The sequence below is a fragment of the Heterocephalus glaber genome, unplaced genomic scaffold (genome assembly GCF_053883595.1).
Source record: "Heterocephalus glaber isolate CG9 unplaced genomic scaffold, H.glaber_assembly_v1.0 deba00001067, whole genome shotgun sequence".
Taxonomy (NCBI): domain Eukaryota; kingdom Metazoa; phylum Chordata; class Mammalia; order Rodentia; family Bathyergidae; genus Heterocephalus; species Heterocephalus glaber.
Genome location: NW_028258187.1, coordinates 6427501 through 6446041, shown reverse-complemented (window position 1 = coordinate 6446041; position 18541 = coordinate 6427501). Strand labels below are relative to the sequence as shown.

General features: G+C 36.5%; 1 protein-coding gene across 1 annotated transcript in view; it reads right to left on the bottom strand.

Moving 5' to 3' along the window:
• Ush2a (usherin) overlaps positions 1–18541 on the bottom strand; it is a 692185-nt gene that overhangs the window by 189728 nt on the left and 483916 nt on the right. The window contains exons 44-46 of the mRNA XM_013066500.3: positions 16865–17074; positions 15214–15416; positions 10774–10886 (exon numbers count right to left, since the gene is read on the bottom strand). Of these exons, the coding sequence (XP_012921954.2) occupies positions 10774–10886; positions 15214–15416; positions 16865–17074 (526 nt within the window). The remainder of the gene's footprint in view (positions 1–10773; positions 10887–15213; positions 15417–16864; positions 17075–18541) is intronic.

Below are 18541 nucleotides of genomic sequence, written 5' to 3'. Positions count from 1 at the left end.
AAATAACACGCACATGGGCTTGAACTGAAGATTACAGAGCCAAAAGCAACATATAAGTTGAGGCCAAAGGCAAAGAGAACTTGATGCATTTCATGGATATATCAAACAGGGCTGAGTGCTGTCTTTATGGTATTAAAATGTGTAAAAGTTAAGTTTTAGTGACTATTGCATTTGTACCAAACATAAAAAAGGAATCTAAGAAATGAATTTTATGAGAAATCAAATTGTTTTCAATGCTATGAAAATAAACCTAGGCTACTGACATTTTTCTGGGAGTGCTTCATGTTTGATTTTGCATGTTGCTAACATAAAAGAGATTTTTAAAAACCAAAATAGAAACATAATTAGCAAGTATGCATTGCCAGAAGTATAATGAAATTACACAAACAATAACATGCACACAGGAGGCTAACTGCTTTGGTGTTGAGTATTTTGATTAATGGCTTGGCAGGCTAAACGCGCTCGTTAAGAGTCTTGCCTGTGGAAATGGCTACTCTGCTACAATGGATCATTTTAAGAAAGGAAAGACTGTACATGCCAATATTTGGTTGTGAATGATTTCCATCAAGTTTTGCTAGCTCTATGACTGGAGAAAATGGAATAAAAAATCAGCCAGAGGACAGTGTAATAAATAAAAAGACAGTGGAGGAGGATTTCCTATCCCAGCCAATATGGAGCAAGCCCACTGCAACCTCTCTCCCCAACTAAGTGCAATGGCAAAGTCTGTACACACTGCAAACATAACTGCTCCAGGAGTCTGAAAAGGTAACAGGTAGATGAGGAAGGGAGCAAAACCTCGAAGCAATGTCATGGGATGAAGTTACCATTTTTTCTCTATCTCTTTTATTTTCCATCTTTAACCCAAGGATAAAAAGATAGTGGAGACCGGGCTGGGGATTTAACTCAGTGGTTTCGCTGCCTGCTGCGCAAGCGCAAGGACCTGAATTCAATCCCTGGTACAAAAGAAAAAAAAAATAAAGATAGTGGAGGGGGACTTCCTATCCCAGCCAGCATGGAGCAAGCCTTATATAGAACTGTGACTTGGACAAGGAAAATCTTAAAGAAATGTAATCTTTCTGGCAAGAATAACTAGAAAAAAAGCTTTGCAAGCTAAAGCATGTAGGAGAAATTCCCATTTTGCTTTGTTTATTTTTACTCCTCTCTGCATGCTACAGTCAAAGAGCAGCAACATGGTACCTGTTGCCACATAGGAATGTAAAACCTCATAAAAAGTTCGTTTTTCCTTAGTCTGAAGAACAAGAAAAAGAGGCCCTGTGGTCCAAAGAGCATGAGGGAAGGGAATCTTCATGATTTTTTAATACGTTTCTTTTACCTCATTGCTCCAAAAGCAGTTCCAATGCTGCAAACCAGGAGACAATTGGAAGGCAAACAATCCAAGAGAAACTGTTATCATTTCAGCCAATGATCCAGGAAAGGAAGTCCAAGAGAGCTGGGAAAAATGTGTGTGTGTGTGTGTGTGTGTGTGTGTGTGTGTGTGTGTGTGTGTGAGAGAGAGAGAGAGAGAGAGAGAGAGAGACAGAGAGACAGAGAGAGAGAGAGAGACAGAGAGAGAGAGAGAGAGAGAGAGAGAGAGAGAATCTCAGAAAAGAGAAAGCTAGATCTCCTAATTTCATGCATGAAATAATACAAGTCCAAATCAACTTCAAGCAGCATAATTAAGATTACCTAACATTCTTAGCAGATATTCAACCAGTGTAGCAAGAAGTTTGAAATATAAACTTTTGCATAACTCCCAGCCAATTCCCAAATTTGCCAGTGAAAAGTAAATGGGTGGGACACAGTTATAAACAAGCATACCAAAGATTTTGAAAAATGAACGGATTTTATAAGCTACTGACAACACCATCGGAAGCCACTGGTTGATCATCTGCTGATGAAAGCAAACAAAACTCCAGTCTTCTTCAGAGGATTTTTAAAAGGGCTCAGATGATCACAGCCTAATATTGCAAAGGTTGATAAAACAATCCCAACTCATTCAAAAATCACACTAATCAAAAGAAATCCAAAGAGTTTATATTAATATTGCACGAAATCCACTTAAGAACAAGGAAATTATAAGGAAGAAAAGGGATGTCACACATTGATGAAAGGTCAGCTGATTAAGATGTACTCACCTCAAAGGGTTAGTACACAGTAAGACATCAGAAACATGAGGTAGATACTGAGATGGCTAAAGAAGAAACAGATAAATGCACAGTTACCTTTGGTGACTTCAAATACCCCTCACAACAATTGATAAACAACCAGGAAGAAAATCGGTAAGTATATAGGTAACTTGTATATCACTATCACTCAACTTGACCTAACGGACATTTACACAACACTACTTGACAAAAACAGAATACACATTCTCCGCAAGTACACAGCGAGCATTTGCTGAGATACATCAAATTCTGGGCCAGGAAATGAGCCTCAGCTAATTTAAAGGAACTGAAAGCATCAACCTGTGTCCTAAGATCACAGAAACATTAGTTAGAAATCCACAGGGAAAGTCTGAAAAATCCTAAAGTGTTTGGAATTTAAACAATCTTCCTAAGTAATCTATAGATCAAAAATTCAAGAGAAAATTAAAATGCATTTTAAACAAACGAAACACTTCCAAATGTATGAGTCACCTGAAGCAGCGATTGGAGGAAAATTTGTAGCAAAAATGCATAAAGTTAAAAAAATATGAAAGGTTTCAAGCCAATAATGTAAACTCTCCCCTTAACCAGGGAAAGAATAGCAATGCAAGAAGAAAGAAAGCAAGGAAGATCTGAAGTCAATAGATGAAAACAAAAAACTAATGTAGAAAATCAATAAAACCAAAAGATGCTTTTTGAAAAGCTCTACACAATTGATAAAACTTTAGGGTAACTAAACAAGAGAGGACAGTTTATTACCAACTTTGGAAATGAAAGAGCTCAAACCAAGTAAGACTTCACAAACATGCTACAGACAACTTTCTGCTCATAAATTCAACAAATTTGGTGAACTTAACCAATTTTTGAACATATAAAATAACATAACTCACTTGAAAAGCAATATCCTGAATCATCCTAAATTATTAAGAAACTGAACTCTAGGTTAAAAACCTTCCTCCAAGGAAAAATCTAGGCAAAAGTGGATTTCACTAGTGAATTCTACCAGTAGATTAGAAATAAATAATATTTTATATAATATTTTCCACAAAATAGGAGAAATGAATATTTTCAAACTCCTAGGGAAATAAACACGACACCCAAACATTACAAGAGAAAAAGACATTACAAGGGAAATGATCCAGTACAATATATTTTATGAGCAAAGATGTAAATATTCTCAACAAGATAATTGCAAATTGCATTTCCAATATGTAAAAAGGAAAATATATCACAATCAAGTGGGATTTGTTTAGGTAATATAGACTAGCTAATTATTTGAAAATTAGTCACTATAATTATTAATAGTCATACAAATTTAAAATTTGGAAAAAGTATTTGATAAAACTCCACATTCATTTGTAATAAAAATTGTTAGTGAATTTTACTTTTTTTTTTTTTTTTTTGGTACCAGGGATCAAATGCAGGTCCTTGCACTTGTGCAGCAGGCAGCGAAACCACTGAGCTAAATCCCCGGCTGTTAGTGAATTTTAAATAACAGGAAAATTCTTCAATCTGATAAAAGACATTTCCCATCGGTAACATTCATAGTTAATATTATATCTAATGATAAAATATTGAAAGCTTTCTTTTGAAGATTGGAAATAAGACAAGGACATGCTCTTACTACCTTTTTGAACTTGCCAGTGCAATAAGTCAGGAAAAACAAAGAAAAAGCATGCATATTGGAAAGGAAGAAATAAACAGTTTCTTTTTATAGAAGATAAATGTAGAACTCAGGAACCTATAATAAAGCTAAGACTTCCAATGAGTTTTACAAGGTTGTTAAATACAAAGTCACTACCTCAAAATCAATTGTTTCTACACACCATTGGCAATTGGATTTTAATTTTTGGTACTGGGGATCGAACTCAGGTCCTTGCGTTTGTGAGGCAGGCGGCAGAACCGCTGAGCTAAATCCCTGGCCAATTGGATTTTAATTTTCTAAAAAATTAGCAATGAATCCCTCAAAAAAGAAACAAGTATAAACCTAATCAAATATGCACAGTATCTGTATACTATATTCTATAAAATATTTAATAGGGAAAAGATATTCCTTCCAAAAAATTATGTTGGAACAATTGGGAACTCATATACAAAATACAATTAATCTTGAACCACACCTTAGTTTGTACAGAGGTGAAAATTAACATGAAAAAAATTACAGATGTAAATCAAAGTGTAAACATACAGAAGTTCTGGAAGAAAAAAAGGAGAAAATACTTGTGATCATGGATTAAGAAAGGCGTTCTTGGATGCAACACCCAATGCATAAGAGAAAAGATGATGAAAACTCAGACTCTACTGAAATTTAAGACTTTTGCTCCATATAAGATGCAATTAAGTGAACTGAAAGGAGAAGCCACAAACTGGAGTAAAATATTTGCAAATCACGCATCTGACAAAAGTCACGTCCGAAATACATATTTAAACTTTTAAAATAACAAGAAAACAGGAAATCCAATTAACAAATCGGTATAGGATTTGAAGAGGCACCTTCCCGTAGTAGATAAATATCAAATGATACATACGAAGATCATCAATATCATCAGTTATTAAAGAAATGTAAATTGAAACCATAATATTGCACCAGTAACTATCTATCAAAATAGCTATTTAAGAAGCAGAAAAAGACTATATCAAATCAAGTTCTAACCAAACCATGGAGCAACACAAACCTTCATACAATGCTAATAGGAATGCAAAATATTACTACAACTTTGTGAATCAGTGTAGCAATTTCTTAGGGTTTAGCAATCTAGCTCATTTACCCATTTGAAATGAATAAAATCTATGTGTGCACAGAATCCTGTATATAAATATCTATAGCAACTTTATTCATAATCATGAAAAACTGAGCACTACTCAACCTAGATATAAACTTTGGTTAACTTTTGGTTATATATAGAAGGTTATATATAAACCTACATATAAACATATGGTTTGATATAATGCAATACTAGTCAGTAACAAGAGTAACGACTTCTAATGTGTAAAACTGAATGGATGAATACTAAATGCATTGTGCATAGGGAAAGAGGGAGACTTAAATGGCTATATATTGCATGCTTTCATTTATATGACAAAATAGAATTGGCAAAATTGTAGACATTTAGATGAGAGCATAATTTGTTCAGTGTGGGGAAGGATGGTGAGGCAGAAGGGGGGAATATTCTGACATAATGGAATTATTTCATATCAAGATTACAGGAGTGTTTCCATACCCTATGCCTTTGTCAATATTTCATAGAACTATAGAACAAAAAGAGTGACTTTGCTACATCTAAATTAAAAAATCAAATTTTAAATGTCAAAGAATAATAAACAAGTTTGGGAAACCAGAATCTTTTCAGAAGCTTAATTCATTATCATGACTACACCAGTCTATTCACATTTCTGTTATTTTTATTTTTATTTATTTATTTATTTATTTATTTATTTATTTATTTTTTTGGTACTGGAGATCGAACTCAGGACTTTCCTTCTGCTTGCGAGGCAGGCGCCAGAACCAGTGAGCTAAATCCCCAGCCCCATTTTTGTTATTTTTAGTACTCTTTATTTTTCTCTTTGAATTTCTTAAAGTCAAAGTACATATTTAATTGGTATATGGCTGAGTATGACTTGCTAAGATGGAATTTTTTTAATTTTTAGTTTTAATTTTTAAATTGACAGATAATGCATGTTTTTATCACATATAATTTGATGTTTTGAAGTATATACACATTGTAGAATTATTAAATATAGCTAATTAACAGACATGTTATTTCATCCAGCTATGATTTTTATGGTGAAATCACTTAATATCCACTCTCCACAATTTTCAAGACTGAAATAGAGCATTACTAACTATAGCACCTGGCTGTACAGTAGATGGATCTAAGGGACAGGGATATATTGGTCAATAAATTTTTTTTTAAATAAAAATACTGAAGCCATCATTCTTTTGTCTTTTACCACTGAATGTTACTTTTAGAAGTCTGATGATTCCATTCAAATTCCAAATGTACTAAGTAACTTATCTATGTTTTCTTCCAGGAAGATTTTTGAATTGCTCATTAAAAGTGGCATTCTGAAATGTCCTGATCATGTTCCTTCACATCATTTCTTTCAGTCACTTTGTTGCTATTTGGGGAATCTTTTAACTTGCACACCAGCGGCTTTGGTTCTAAGATACTTTCTTAGTACCTTTCTTTGGTTATTTTGTTTTATGTCTTTCTTCTGCTTTCTCTTAATGGAATTGTTATTCATATATTAGATTTTTCTGAATGTTTTCTAATTTTCTTACTTCCCCTCCCCATATCTCTGTCTTTTATTGTACTTTCAGGGACATGTCTCAATTTTTTTTCTCAAAGTTTCAATTTAGAGTTCACCTTATATCTATGAGGTTTTCCCCTTTGATTGTTCCTTTTTCTCTAGTATCCTATTTTTCTTTCATGGATAGAGAATCTCCTTGTGCTTCTTTGGGGCTATAATATTTTTTCCTCACCTTCATTACTTCTCAGTCTGTGAAATAATTTCTCCTGTTAATTTTGGTCTCCTTTTAATATTGAAGACAAACAGGGAGATCTATCTTTTGCAACAGGAAAGGGGCCCAAGAGGTAGAAGAAGGGGTAGGAAGGAGGGAAGGAGGTGAGAAAAGGATTCAGTTTTGTTATATACAGGTAGTAGCTCCTCATGATAAATGGAATCGTTATGTAATGCAAACCATACTAATAAAAATTAAGAATTAAAGAGAAAGAGTGATGCATTAAAAAATGCTGGCCAGAAACTTTATATATAATTAAACCTTGTTGATTGGTCAACTTCTCTATGGGCTGGCCAAGTATCAATCTGTGTTTTTCTGTTGAAGGATCTTTATATGCTGGTGTCTGGAAATACTCAACTTGAGGTCACTGCTTTTCAGATAAGAATGTCTATTATGCTCTAAGAAGACATTAAGGACTGACTCTTGCTTTTGAGAGCAGAGCTGGGGAAATTAGTCAAGGATCCCACCATTCAGGTTGTCTCACTCTGTTATTGTCCTGATCTCTGTTTTTCACTTCAGCTCCCCTGTGCCTAGTGCACTAATACATCTACTGTTCGGTTTCTCTGGGGAGTAAGTGTCTAATGTCGTGGTGAGTGGACACTGCCACGTAGGGGGAGAGAAAGAGCTGGAGTTATAGGTAGATATGAGGCTTAGGAGGCCAACTGTTTTTCCTTTAGGCTTTCAGTCAATCTCATGGTTTCAGCTTCGACCCTTCCCCTACCTCTCTGCTTCATCATAATCCTTAAAGCCTGGAAGTACTCAACCGCTCAGATTCTCAGCAGGAAAATTAGCCTGTTTCCTGACATTATATTCCTCTGCCAACCAATGTACTTCGGTTGTAAATTTCTGCACTGTATTAAATCATTTGCTTCTTCCTGATAAACATCGCTTCTACAATTGTATTGTAATTTCCCTTCTGTTGTCTCCTCTCGCACTTTTCCTTATTCTTTCATAATGCTCTTTGTAATGGTCTTGCCATTACTGTCTTTAAGTATAAGCTGTCTTTAACTATAGCTTTAAAATATTTTTCCTTTGTTATCTGTAAGAATCTTCTCAAAGGACAAAAACAACCTAGAGACACAGAAACATTTCTTCAATTTTGCAATCTGCTTAGAAATTATTTTTAGTCTTATACAAATATGTAAACTAAGACATATTCCCTGATGCCATTTGCCTGGGCTTGACTCACATGGGCGCTAACAGACAAGAATTTGTCAACATACAACCATATATATTGTCAAGACTGAAAAATGTCACATCTCCTGGGGTACCGTCATCGATAAGCCTGGGAAGAGTTGGAATTGTTCTTATGTTCTTCTTGTACATTGTCAACCTCTATTGTAGCTTTTCACATTTTTCTATAAATATTTATTTAGGGGAGTGTCACCCACAATAGACTGGAAATTTGTAAATTTGGAATCAGGCCTTATTCTCTTTTGTATTACTTTTGTCTTCTATTATATTTTAACCACACATTTGTTTAATGAAAAAATAAATAATGGTGCCCATGCATACACCCCCACCCCGTCCCTTTTGCATTTTGGGTAATCACTTAGACAAGTGGGGAAAAAAATCCACCAAAGGGATTATCAGTTAATTAGCATATCGAAAAATACATGAGAGTTTATCATGTGCATCACGGAGAATATACTTAATATTGTGGTTTGGATCTAAAATGTCCCCCAAAAGTCTCACGTGTTTGAAAGATGATCGGATTATGGGGCCCCCGCACTGGACAGTGGATTGTTCCATGGATGAGTTCAGCTGTTAGGAGTCAGCCTGGTCAGAGGAGGGTGGCCTGCAGTGTGACCTGGATGAGTCTCTCCCTCCAGTCCTTTCTCTCTCAGCTTACCAGTGCTCTCCTGAACCAGACTCTCACCATCCCTTCCTGCTAGAAGCCAGCAGACTATGAACTGGATCCTCTGAATCCATGAGCCAAATAACCCCCCTCCTTTAGGTTGTGAGTGTCAGGTGTGTATTTTGTCCCCATGGCGGGAAAGTGACTAAGACACTCAAGTAGACAAGATATAAATTTTGCCATGGAGAGCTATGAATCTAGTTACTTGGGATTTTATAATTACTTTATTTAAATTGTAGATACCTTTTTATAATTACCTTGAATTATTTTGTAATCAGTACAATTATTTTTAAAGATTTTATTTAGTTTATATTTTTCTTAGTCCATGTTTGCAGCACATAATGATTACATTTATCACAAGGAATAGATATATGTGTATAACACATTGCAATTTTTTTTTCTTTATCGACTCTTCTCTTCCCTTCCTGCTCCTTCCAACTCTTGGTCTCTTTCCTATTTGCAAAAGCTCTATTTCCATTTTTTTCCCCATTCCCTTTCCCTCCCCTCCACGCCCCCATCTCTGTTCCCCTTTTCATCTGCAAAAGATCTCCCTACTTATTATTATCTGTCTTCTATTTTGTGTTTCTCATAAGTGAAACCATGAGATATTTAAGCATGTGGGTCTGATTTACTTCACTTAGTATTATGGTCTCAGTTGCATCTATTTTCCTACAAATCCCTCAGGTTTATTTTTGAACTGTTTTACTGAATTTTAAAACAGCCTAGAGCCAGGGATTTAGTTCAGTGGTTCTGCCACCTGCTTCTCAAGCTCAAGGTCGCAAGTTTGATCCCCGGTACAAAAAAACAAAATAAAACAAAAAAACCAGCCTAGAAATTTGAGTATGTTATGGAAGAATCCTTCACAATCTTTCATAATGAAAACAGGTAATAGGTTAAGGATGACAATGTGTGTGTGTGTGAGTGTGTGTAGGCGTGTGTAGTGAGTGTGCATGAATACACGTGTGTAGTAAAAGATGATTCATTTGATTGGGTAAAGCATGACATGGGAACACTCAGATTTCTTTCTTTGGCCTCAATTTGATGTAGAGAGGTAAACTATTGTCATCTTACTTTTGGCTTTGGAAATGACATTAAATCTTGTCATTACTGCTAATCATGAATTTTAAAATATATTTTTAAAATTAATTTCATTGGTACATTTTAGGTGTACAGTAGAATGACATTCATCATTGGAAATTTGCACCTTTACATAATCTCTCTTGGTTCTTCTTTTTTCCCCCTTGCCCAGCCCTCCCTTCAACCCCTCCATCCTTCCCTATTTACAAAGACTTTGTTTCCATTTTTCCATTTTCTCATATTAATTCCATTCCCTTCTTTCCTTTCCCCTACCTCTCCCACTTCCCCTTCCCCTTTGCCCCTTTTGTTCCTATTTCACATTATCTGTTATACCTTTTAGTCCTTATTTACACTTTCAGTTTCTCACACTAGAGAAACTATTTGGTATTTACACATGTGTGTCCTATTTATCACTTAAGAGTATCACCTCAATGTGCATTCATTTAGCTATAAATGTCTCTAATTTCTCATTTTTATGGCTGAGTAGTACTCCATTGTATAAAAAAACCACATTTTCTTTATTCAGTCTCCATTTGATGGGCAAATGAGCTGCTTCCAAGTTTTAGCTATTACAAATTGTGCTGCTATGAACATGGGTGAGCATATATCCTTGTGGTGTTATGAATTTTTAATTATGAATTTTAAAATATGAATTTAATTTTCACATAATGGCCATTTCTCAGCAAATGGATACAAACAAAATGGCCATTTCTCAACAAAAGGATACAGAAAAGTAAAGAGATTCTAACTAAAAACTTGATAAAATTGGTAATTGGTATCCAAAAATTATCTGTTGTATTTATTTTGCAGATATATTTAGCTTGAGGGCAATCTGATTTATGGAAATCAAACTTTTCCAAAGAGGTTGAGTTAGAAGGTAGTCATTTCGTTTGAGATTGTACTTTGCTTTACTAAAGAATATATTTAAATCAAGAATTTTGCACATTTAAGTATTTGGTCACAGATTACTAGAGGAAGTAGGGAAATCAGTTTCAGATATTGGATGTCCAGTGAAGATTAACATGTGTAAAATACTATCAAACATTTCATTTATATATCTACTTATAGCAACATTGAAGTGAGATTATCATGGCTGAAATGATATCTTTCATTTTGACTTCCATTTCTTATGACCAGAGTTCTTTAGATTAACTGATAAAAAAATTCAGTACCTTGACGTGATGTCGTGAATCGAGGGTATCGCTATGTTGCTGGGGGTGTCTTCCACAGTAGTGATTTGGGTTCCATTGCTTTTTGTACATGCATATTGTGTGCAGACTTCAACCTGCAAACATGAGTTTAGACAAGAATAAACCCAACCATTTTCAAAATGCAGACTGATAATGGGCTGAATCCAGCTATCCTCACTTCACATAAATCTCTTCCAGTACTCCACTGTCTCCTGGGGTTTAGTAAATATTCATTTTTGATGTTAATTGACTCCAGTGGGACATGTGCAGAGTAGATTGCAGAATTGGGCTCAGGACAATTGATTTAGTGATTAGAATGGTGATTTTTAGTCTCTGGTTCGAACCATTCAGAAAGAGAAAGACACATCAATCTACTTGGAGCACTGTCGAGGAGTGGAAGCCACTCAGGCGACAGTTTGCAAGCATAATAGGATCTCCACACAGCTTTCTAGATCTGTAACCCAGTAGTGTAATGATGATATCTTCCAGAAGTCTTGACATTTTACAACAAATCGCCTACATGCTAATGCATAATGGAAGAAAAATGAAGCTTAGAAAGTCTTCCAATATGGCTGAGCTATTTTATATCCATTTGTTCCAGCTACAATGGTGTTTTTACCTTAATCGCAGCAGAAAATCATCATTCACCCCTTTAATTCTGCCACCTAATCTGAATAAAAACGGAGGAGGATGGAATAACTAAGATTAGGAATGGGGTTCCTCAAGCATTAGTGATACAAAAGGAATACATTCCCCAAGAGGCAGGAGAGATGAGTGAGTATACAAAAGGCTGCCAATGGAGCGTTCACCAATGGCATTGTTCTGCTCTCAATGAGGGGATAACCAAAGAGGAACTGTACTTTTTCCCGTGTCAATTTATATTTGGCATCTCATACATAAAAAGAGGAGGGAAGCCAGAAACTGATGATTCTTAAACACCCATTCTGTGCTTTTAAGTGAAGCAGTTCTCGGATTTTTCTATTGGCATTAGGAGAAAGGCAAATGTGATGCATATTGTATTTAGCAGATAAGTCATTTTATTCCTAAGGCAGTTTGCATCTAGATGCGAGTGGAGACATCTGCTTACAATGCTGTATAAGTCATGTTGTTTATTGATGCAGTATACCCTTTTGAGCTACTATTTAGTAATTTTAAACACTATCAAGGCCCTATACTCTAAGTACAATTAAATCAAAAATATCTTTAAGGCAGATTAACTTAAAATAGAATGCTGTAATAAAATTAATGACATAAACTTTTCACATTTTAGAAAATGTCTGACTCTATGATGCTTAATGGGATAAATCAGAATCAACTCAATTGACTTTGTTATGTAATATGTACCACATATTATGATTAGTACTTGAGTAAATAATTTTTAAATTTCATAACATTCAATAATTATACACATTTATGGGGTTCAATGTATTTCAGCGCTTATTCACAGCACACAATGAGCAAATCAGGATAATCTGAATTCCATCTCACCATTTCTCCTTATTTATAGCCTTTGAGCTTCTTTCTTCCAGAACTTTATAAGACATCTAGCAGGCTATGATGAACTATCATCATCCCACTGTGCTGTGGAACACTGAAAGGTATTTCTCTTATCTAACTCTATTTGGCACCTGTTACTTAATCTCCTTCTATCCTACCAACTGCCATCATTCCCAATCCTTAGAATCACCATACTACATTCAGATCCACTTCTTTTAGCTTCCACGCATGAGTGTTTTCTTGCCTATATTTTAATAAGTCTGTAAATTGAAAATCAGAGTAAATAAAAATGACTAGGTTATTAAATTGGTAAGGTTTGGCATATCTGATTTGGGTTTCACCCCATCCTATGCCTTCTCACTTAAATATTAGTATAGCTTTAAGGTCTAAACTACATAGGTTCAGCCATATGTTTCCCCAGATAGCTTTTCTTTTGACTTTAGAAAGCCAAAATGTTTTCACTCTTACTAATGTAACATTGAAACTCCCCATCTCAGGACATATTTCTGGTGCTGTAACTATATTGTATAGTATGGGAATAAAACACAAACATAAGAATTTAAAAGAAGATACAGTTAAATGAAAAACTGAAATTGTTTTTCCCTTTCAAAAAGGATATATAAAAGAGTAGACACTTGGCTGCATTAACTACCTTAGAATCATTTGCTATTTTATAGAAGGGGATAGCATAGAACACCTTCATTCTAAATAGTAAACATACCAATAAAATCATCTTTGACATCATAATAAAGATCACTGAAATTTAACAACCAAGTTTCCAGAAATGCAGCAGCTATGTCAAGTGTAGCATCTCTAGACTATAAAGAGCTACCAAAAATAAATATATACAAATATACTATAAATAGTTACCAAAAATAAGAACATCTTAGGCACTAAGAAGAAAATTCAAATGTTGGGCTCTCAGTTGGAGTTTGTGTTTCCATGATCCCAATTTGATCAAGTCCCGCCAGCACTGGCTCCATCCACCAGGCATGAGAGAAGCCTTCCGCACTAGGGGTTCTGGGACACCTTGTACCTCACCTGCTGCTCTACAGACAGAGGCCAAGATGCATAGGCAGGTGCATCACCAGGGCTCTCACCACTCCCTGATCTCTCAGTTCTGACGAAGAGAAGCGTACATACCACCTTGTCAGAGCTCAGACAGCTTCTCTATCAACAACACAAAGATGATGCCAGGGTGATGTCTCCATCACCACCCTGTGCTATCCTTGTTCACGAAACTAGATTTCTAATTATTTTGGTCATTACCTTTATTTTACACTTTGACCCTTACATGGTCTATGTGTACATCCATGTGCACATGGATGCACTCCAAGAATCATGAACATAAACATCACTCCCCACATTCCATGCCCAGATAACTTAATGGAAACCATGGGATTCCCTGAAAAAAGTCTTTTTCCTTTCTTTCTTCCTCTTTTTCTTTCTTTCTTTCTTTCTTTCTTTCTTTCTTTCTTTCTTTCTTTCTTTCTTTCTTGTTCTTTCTTTCTTTCTTTCCTTCTTTTTTTTTCTTTCTCAATTCTTTCTTCTTTTTTTTTCAGGACTTAGGATTGAACCCAGGGCCTTTATACTGAGCTAAATCCTCAGCCCTATTTTTATTTTTTAGATTGAGACAGGGTCTTGCTAAGCCTCTGAGTTGCCCAGGCTGGGCTCAAACTTGGAATCTGTACTCCTCAGCCTCCCAGAGTGCTGAACACCTTTCTTCTTTTGTCAAAGATCTTTTTGTTTGATTTCTTTAGGAAGTCAAGCCTACAGTCACTGTAGGGTAGGCTGAAGCATTGGATCTAGCCAGATGATTATGTCTCACCCTTAAATGTGGGGAAAAACAGAGATGGGAGGTGGAAAGAGGTGGCTCTACTCAGTGAATAAAACCAGCAAAAAGTTTCTGTGGTCAAATAAAATTTCTACGCTTAAAATCTTCTGAAAATTATTGACAAAGCATACAAATTTCAGGATTGCAGATTCTTTAAAAATTCTCAAATGTGCATGTCTTCTCTACAAACTTTGAGCTTCTTAAATAGTGTTTACTTCACTTATTTGGCCTTGTAATTCCTTATATCTCGGCATTTTTGCCAAAATTTCCAATTCCTTGCAGATAAGAGTCTGTGTTTTACATACTTTAATATTTCCTATGTTTTTTCTACTTTTAAATTTAACAGATTCTGAAGAGGTGTCTGAACTGGCTGGTCAATGCACTTGCTAAAATTGTATGTTAGATTTCGTCATACAAATGCATTTTTTTTTTGACCAATGGTGCCCTGACTTCCTAAGATCCTCAAAGGTTCCAAGGACAAAAACCTGTAACTACAAGGACTCTCAGATAGGTGTGGTCATGGAGCAGCAGTTGTTGAATGGATACCTTTCTTTCATCCTCAGATACAGTCCTTCAGTATCACTAGTTTGCTTCCCTTTCCTCTGTGCTTCCCTGCTGTAGCCAAATTGACAGTGCCAGAGGTGGACAGAATGTTTTGTATCACCTCATCTAGGGCCTTCACACAGTGAAAACTGACATCAAAGGAGTTCAGTCACTACTAAGCAGCATGAATGGGAATGGAGAGAACATCTCCACATGCGCAGGTTGATTGTGATTTTGAGATCAATAAAAGATTGGGGGCAAAGGTGAACTGGTGAGATTTATTGAGAATATGTGATTGGCTCCATTTTGTCAGTGAGAATTCCATCGCCATCCTTTCCCATCTTATCATGATCCTCTCTCCAGAGACGGCACATGTTTGCCCACAGCAAACAGATTTAATTTGGATCAATTTGCCTCTTCTCTCTCCCCTTTCCCACCAAATAAAAAGTCTGTAGCCAAGACGGTGAGTATCCACTTAGAGACACAGCTCCGCATGTTTTATTTAACACATTCATAAGCTTAGGCACCAACAAGAACAAGGCTCTCACCTGAATGTCATAGACAGTGAAGGGAGACAGGTTTCTCAGAATAAGCGACCCGGGCACATCCATTCCGGTCTTGTAGAGCTTATTGTTTACATAGACTGAGTACTCGGTGACGGCACCATTTGGGTCTGAGGGGGTTGACCAGATGACGCGTGCAGCTGTGCGGCTGATGATGACAACCTCTGGCGGCTGCATACCCTGAGGCTCTGGAATGAAAGGAAGAGGAGGCATCCTCTCCAGCTGTCTCTGAGAGAGCCCTTGTTACACTAAATGCAGATCAGTATTTAGGTTTCGAAAAGGGTCCTTGCTTATCTGCTTTCCTCTGATGAAGTCATCACAGTCTGAAGTCCTCTGCAAATTGGCTTATTATATTCTCAGTCAGAAACCCTAAGAATTGCTAGTAAAATGCTTTATACCACTGGCATCGTGCTAATCTTCAATACTATGTGACCAGTGGGGTACAGTGATGAATTATTCACCCATCTGCGCCCCTCAGACTTATCTGTGATTTGTCTTTTTTACAACCCTTCACTCCATACCTCCTCAGCTGGGGCTGGGGTGAGTGGGGGTAGGGAGGGAAAACAGAAAATTTGCTTCTTAAGCAAACAATAGAACTCGAATACACTGAGGCTGGTGGAACGTGAAAAATCATTTGATGTTACTAGCTTGTAACTCAGGCAAGATGAACTAATAATGTAATATTGTCATTATGTAAATGATTTGAATGTTGATTACCATAGGTAATGATGAAATCTAACATTAGGAAAAAATCTTGCTTAGCGTTAAATTACACAATTATTCAAGCATGTCAGAAATAACTATGCAAAGACCTATTTTTATCATAAGAACCCATCTTAACTAGTTGAAAAATTGTCCTTGCTATTCATCCTATTTTATAAACAAAAGGTGCTGACCTTTGGCACCAGAGAGGGAAATGGGTTCCATACTTAAAGAGCTCTGCTAATGACCTGGAACACTTGCTTTGGAGGTAATGATATTATAATGTTTATAATGAGACTTTATAAAGCCAAAAAGATTAGAAAGCCCATTCCAAATACATTTTAGATTCACAAGTTCCTTCCCTTCCTTCCTCCCCCTTGCTAACTGGCTTCGAAATGAGTCACAGGCAATTTTTCTCAGTGGCTGAACATCCACCTACCATTCTTGGTGACTCACGTAGGGCCCTCCCTGTGCTTGGCTGTTGTTCTAAAAAGCATACTGCTTCTGAGAACAAATCTTTTTTAAAAAAGTGTTTCTGGGCCGGGGTTTTAGCTCAATGGCACCATGCCTGCCTTGCAAGCACAAGGTCCAGAGTTCAATCCCTGGTACCACACACACACACACACACACACACAAACAGTGTTTCTAAATGTCACCACTTATTGATGTGAACACAGATCCAAACTGAGCCTTCACTGAAAAGAACAGACACAAACTGGGCTACTGTCCCATCCCCAGGGCCTTGTGCTGCTGTTTCAATAGGGCCACTTATTGATCTGCCACTTGATGACAGCAGGTGCTTAAGCATTTGAGCCCCGGCCCTCTTCCCTCTAACACCAGAAACTTTATAGTGGGATGACTGATTCAAGCCTGGCAAGGATTGATCAATCTGATTCGCATCTAAAGCCCAGTATCCCTCAGAATCTGGACTTACCCCCATCACAGGTGGTTGCTTGCAAGACTGTACTATTGATACTGTGGACTCCATTGAAGACAGAAATAAAAATCCAATACTCTGTGTTCGGATTCAAGTGGCCAATGATGTAAGAGCTTGCACCTGGGAGGATTCTCAGAGATTCGTTCGAGGTAGCAGAACTCCAGAAAAGAGTATAATATTCAACATCTCCTTGTAGGTCTTGAAAAGCTGTTAGTAGTAAGTGCAAGACAATGCAATCACAGATGACAGAAGGGTCTCCAGGGGAAAACACAATAAACTATCACTGGCTATTTTCTAGAATGGGAGAAAAGAAAACTTATGGAAACTTCCCTTTACAAAAGTTTGGAAATTTCTTTGTGGTGGTGCTAGTGGTATTAGATTTTTAAACAAATTTTATTATTTTCCTTATCCCATAATTAATTTCATAGAGTCATACATGGAATATAAACTCTTCAATTTCCTTTCAATATTTTAATTATCTGACTTAATGCTTAAAAATTGGACATAACATTTATGAAAGGAAACTACATAAAACAAAAGTATCTAATACATGAAATTGTGTCTGTTCATATATCATATAATCCCATAGAGGAGTCTATGCTAATACCAAGGAAGGCTTTTCTTGACATAGATGCTAAAGACATTTTACAACTGCTAACAAAAGCTGTTAAAGGGTACCTGGAAGGATGCTTGTCTAGAATCCTTGTATGCACACTGCCAATGCAGCAGGGGTGTGTAGCCTGCTTTCCTGAAGTTCTGCCTCAGTAGAATCCAGTAGGAAAATTAAATTTATAATCGAGACTCTCAGCCTCTTCACCTAGTTCCCAGTGTTCCTATGATATCAGCAAGCTCTTACCTGTCTCACAAATATAGCTCATCAATGTCTCCATCCTTACCCTTTCAAAAACCAGCCTGAAGCTTTCTCTCACCTTTTCCATCCGATTTCTCCATTTCTTGCCCTAAGATCTGCTTGTTATCTACCTCCAATGATTCTTTTAAAAGAGGAGGTAAGAATAGTCACGTTTCCCTAGGTAGGGAGTAGTACGCTTTTCCACTTGCAGCAGTATTATTTCTCAGGCCTTAAAAAGGAACTATGACCTTGGTTTGTGTTGCTGCGAGTGTGGAGGGCTGACCTATGAGCTTCCTGAAACCGCGCGTCGCATTGTGCATCAAACCCACACAGCCCCTCCCTCTAAGTATTGGGAAGAAAAAGTGGCATTTCTCCATGTGATTACTGAAGTGTGATTTCTCCAATGTATTGGACCCCAGTATATGGCATGGACAGTAACACAGCTTTGGGAATGATATCTATTTCTTTTAAGGAGCCCTTTTCATTAAGATCTTGGCAGTCTGACATAAAAATGAATGGTAAGATTTTGATTTTTGTTTTTATTTTTCCTAAGTACACTATGGGTTTCACTTTATCTTCAGCAGTATTTTTAAAAAGTGTGGTGAGCCATTGTAGTTAGCAGAGTTTATATCAGGAGACCCTGAGCAATTAATTTGGAAAACTCTGGGGATCGGGATGTTTCTTTTCTCTGATGCCATGAAATGTAAACATGTTTAATAATGAGGTCATTATTATTCATTGGCAGGCATGCCTATTCATAGACTTCAGCACTTTCCTACATGCTCGTATCAGTCAAGTACAGCAAAGCCACCTGTGTTAGGAGT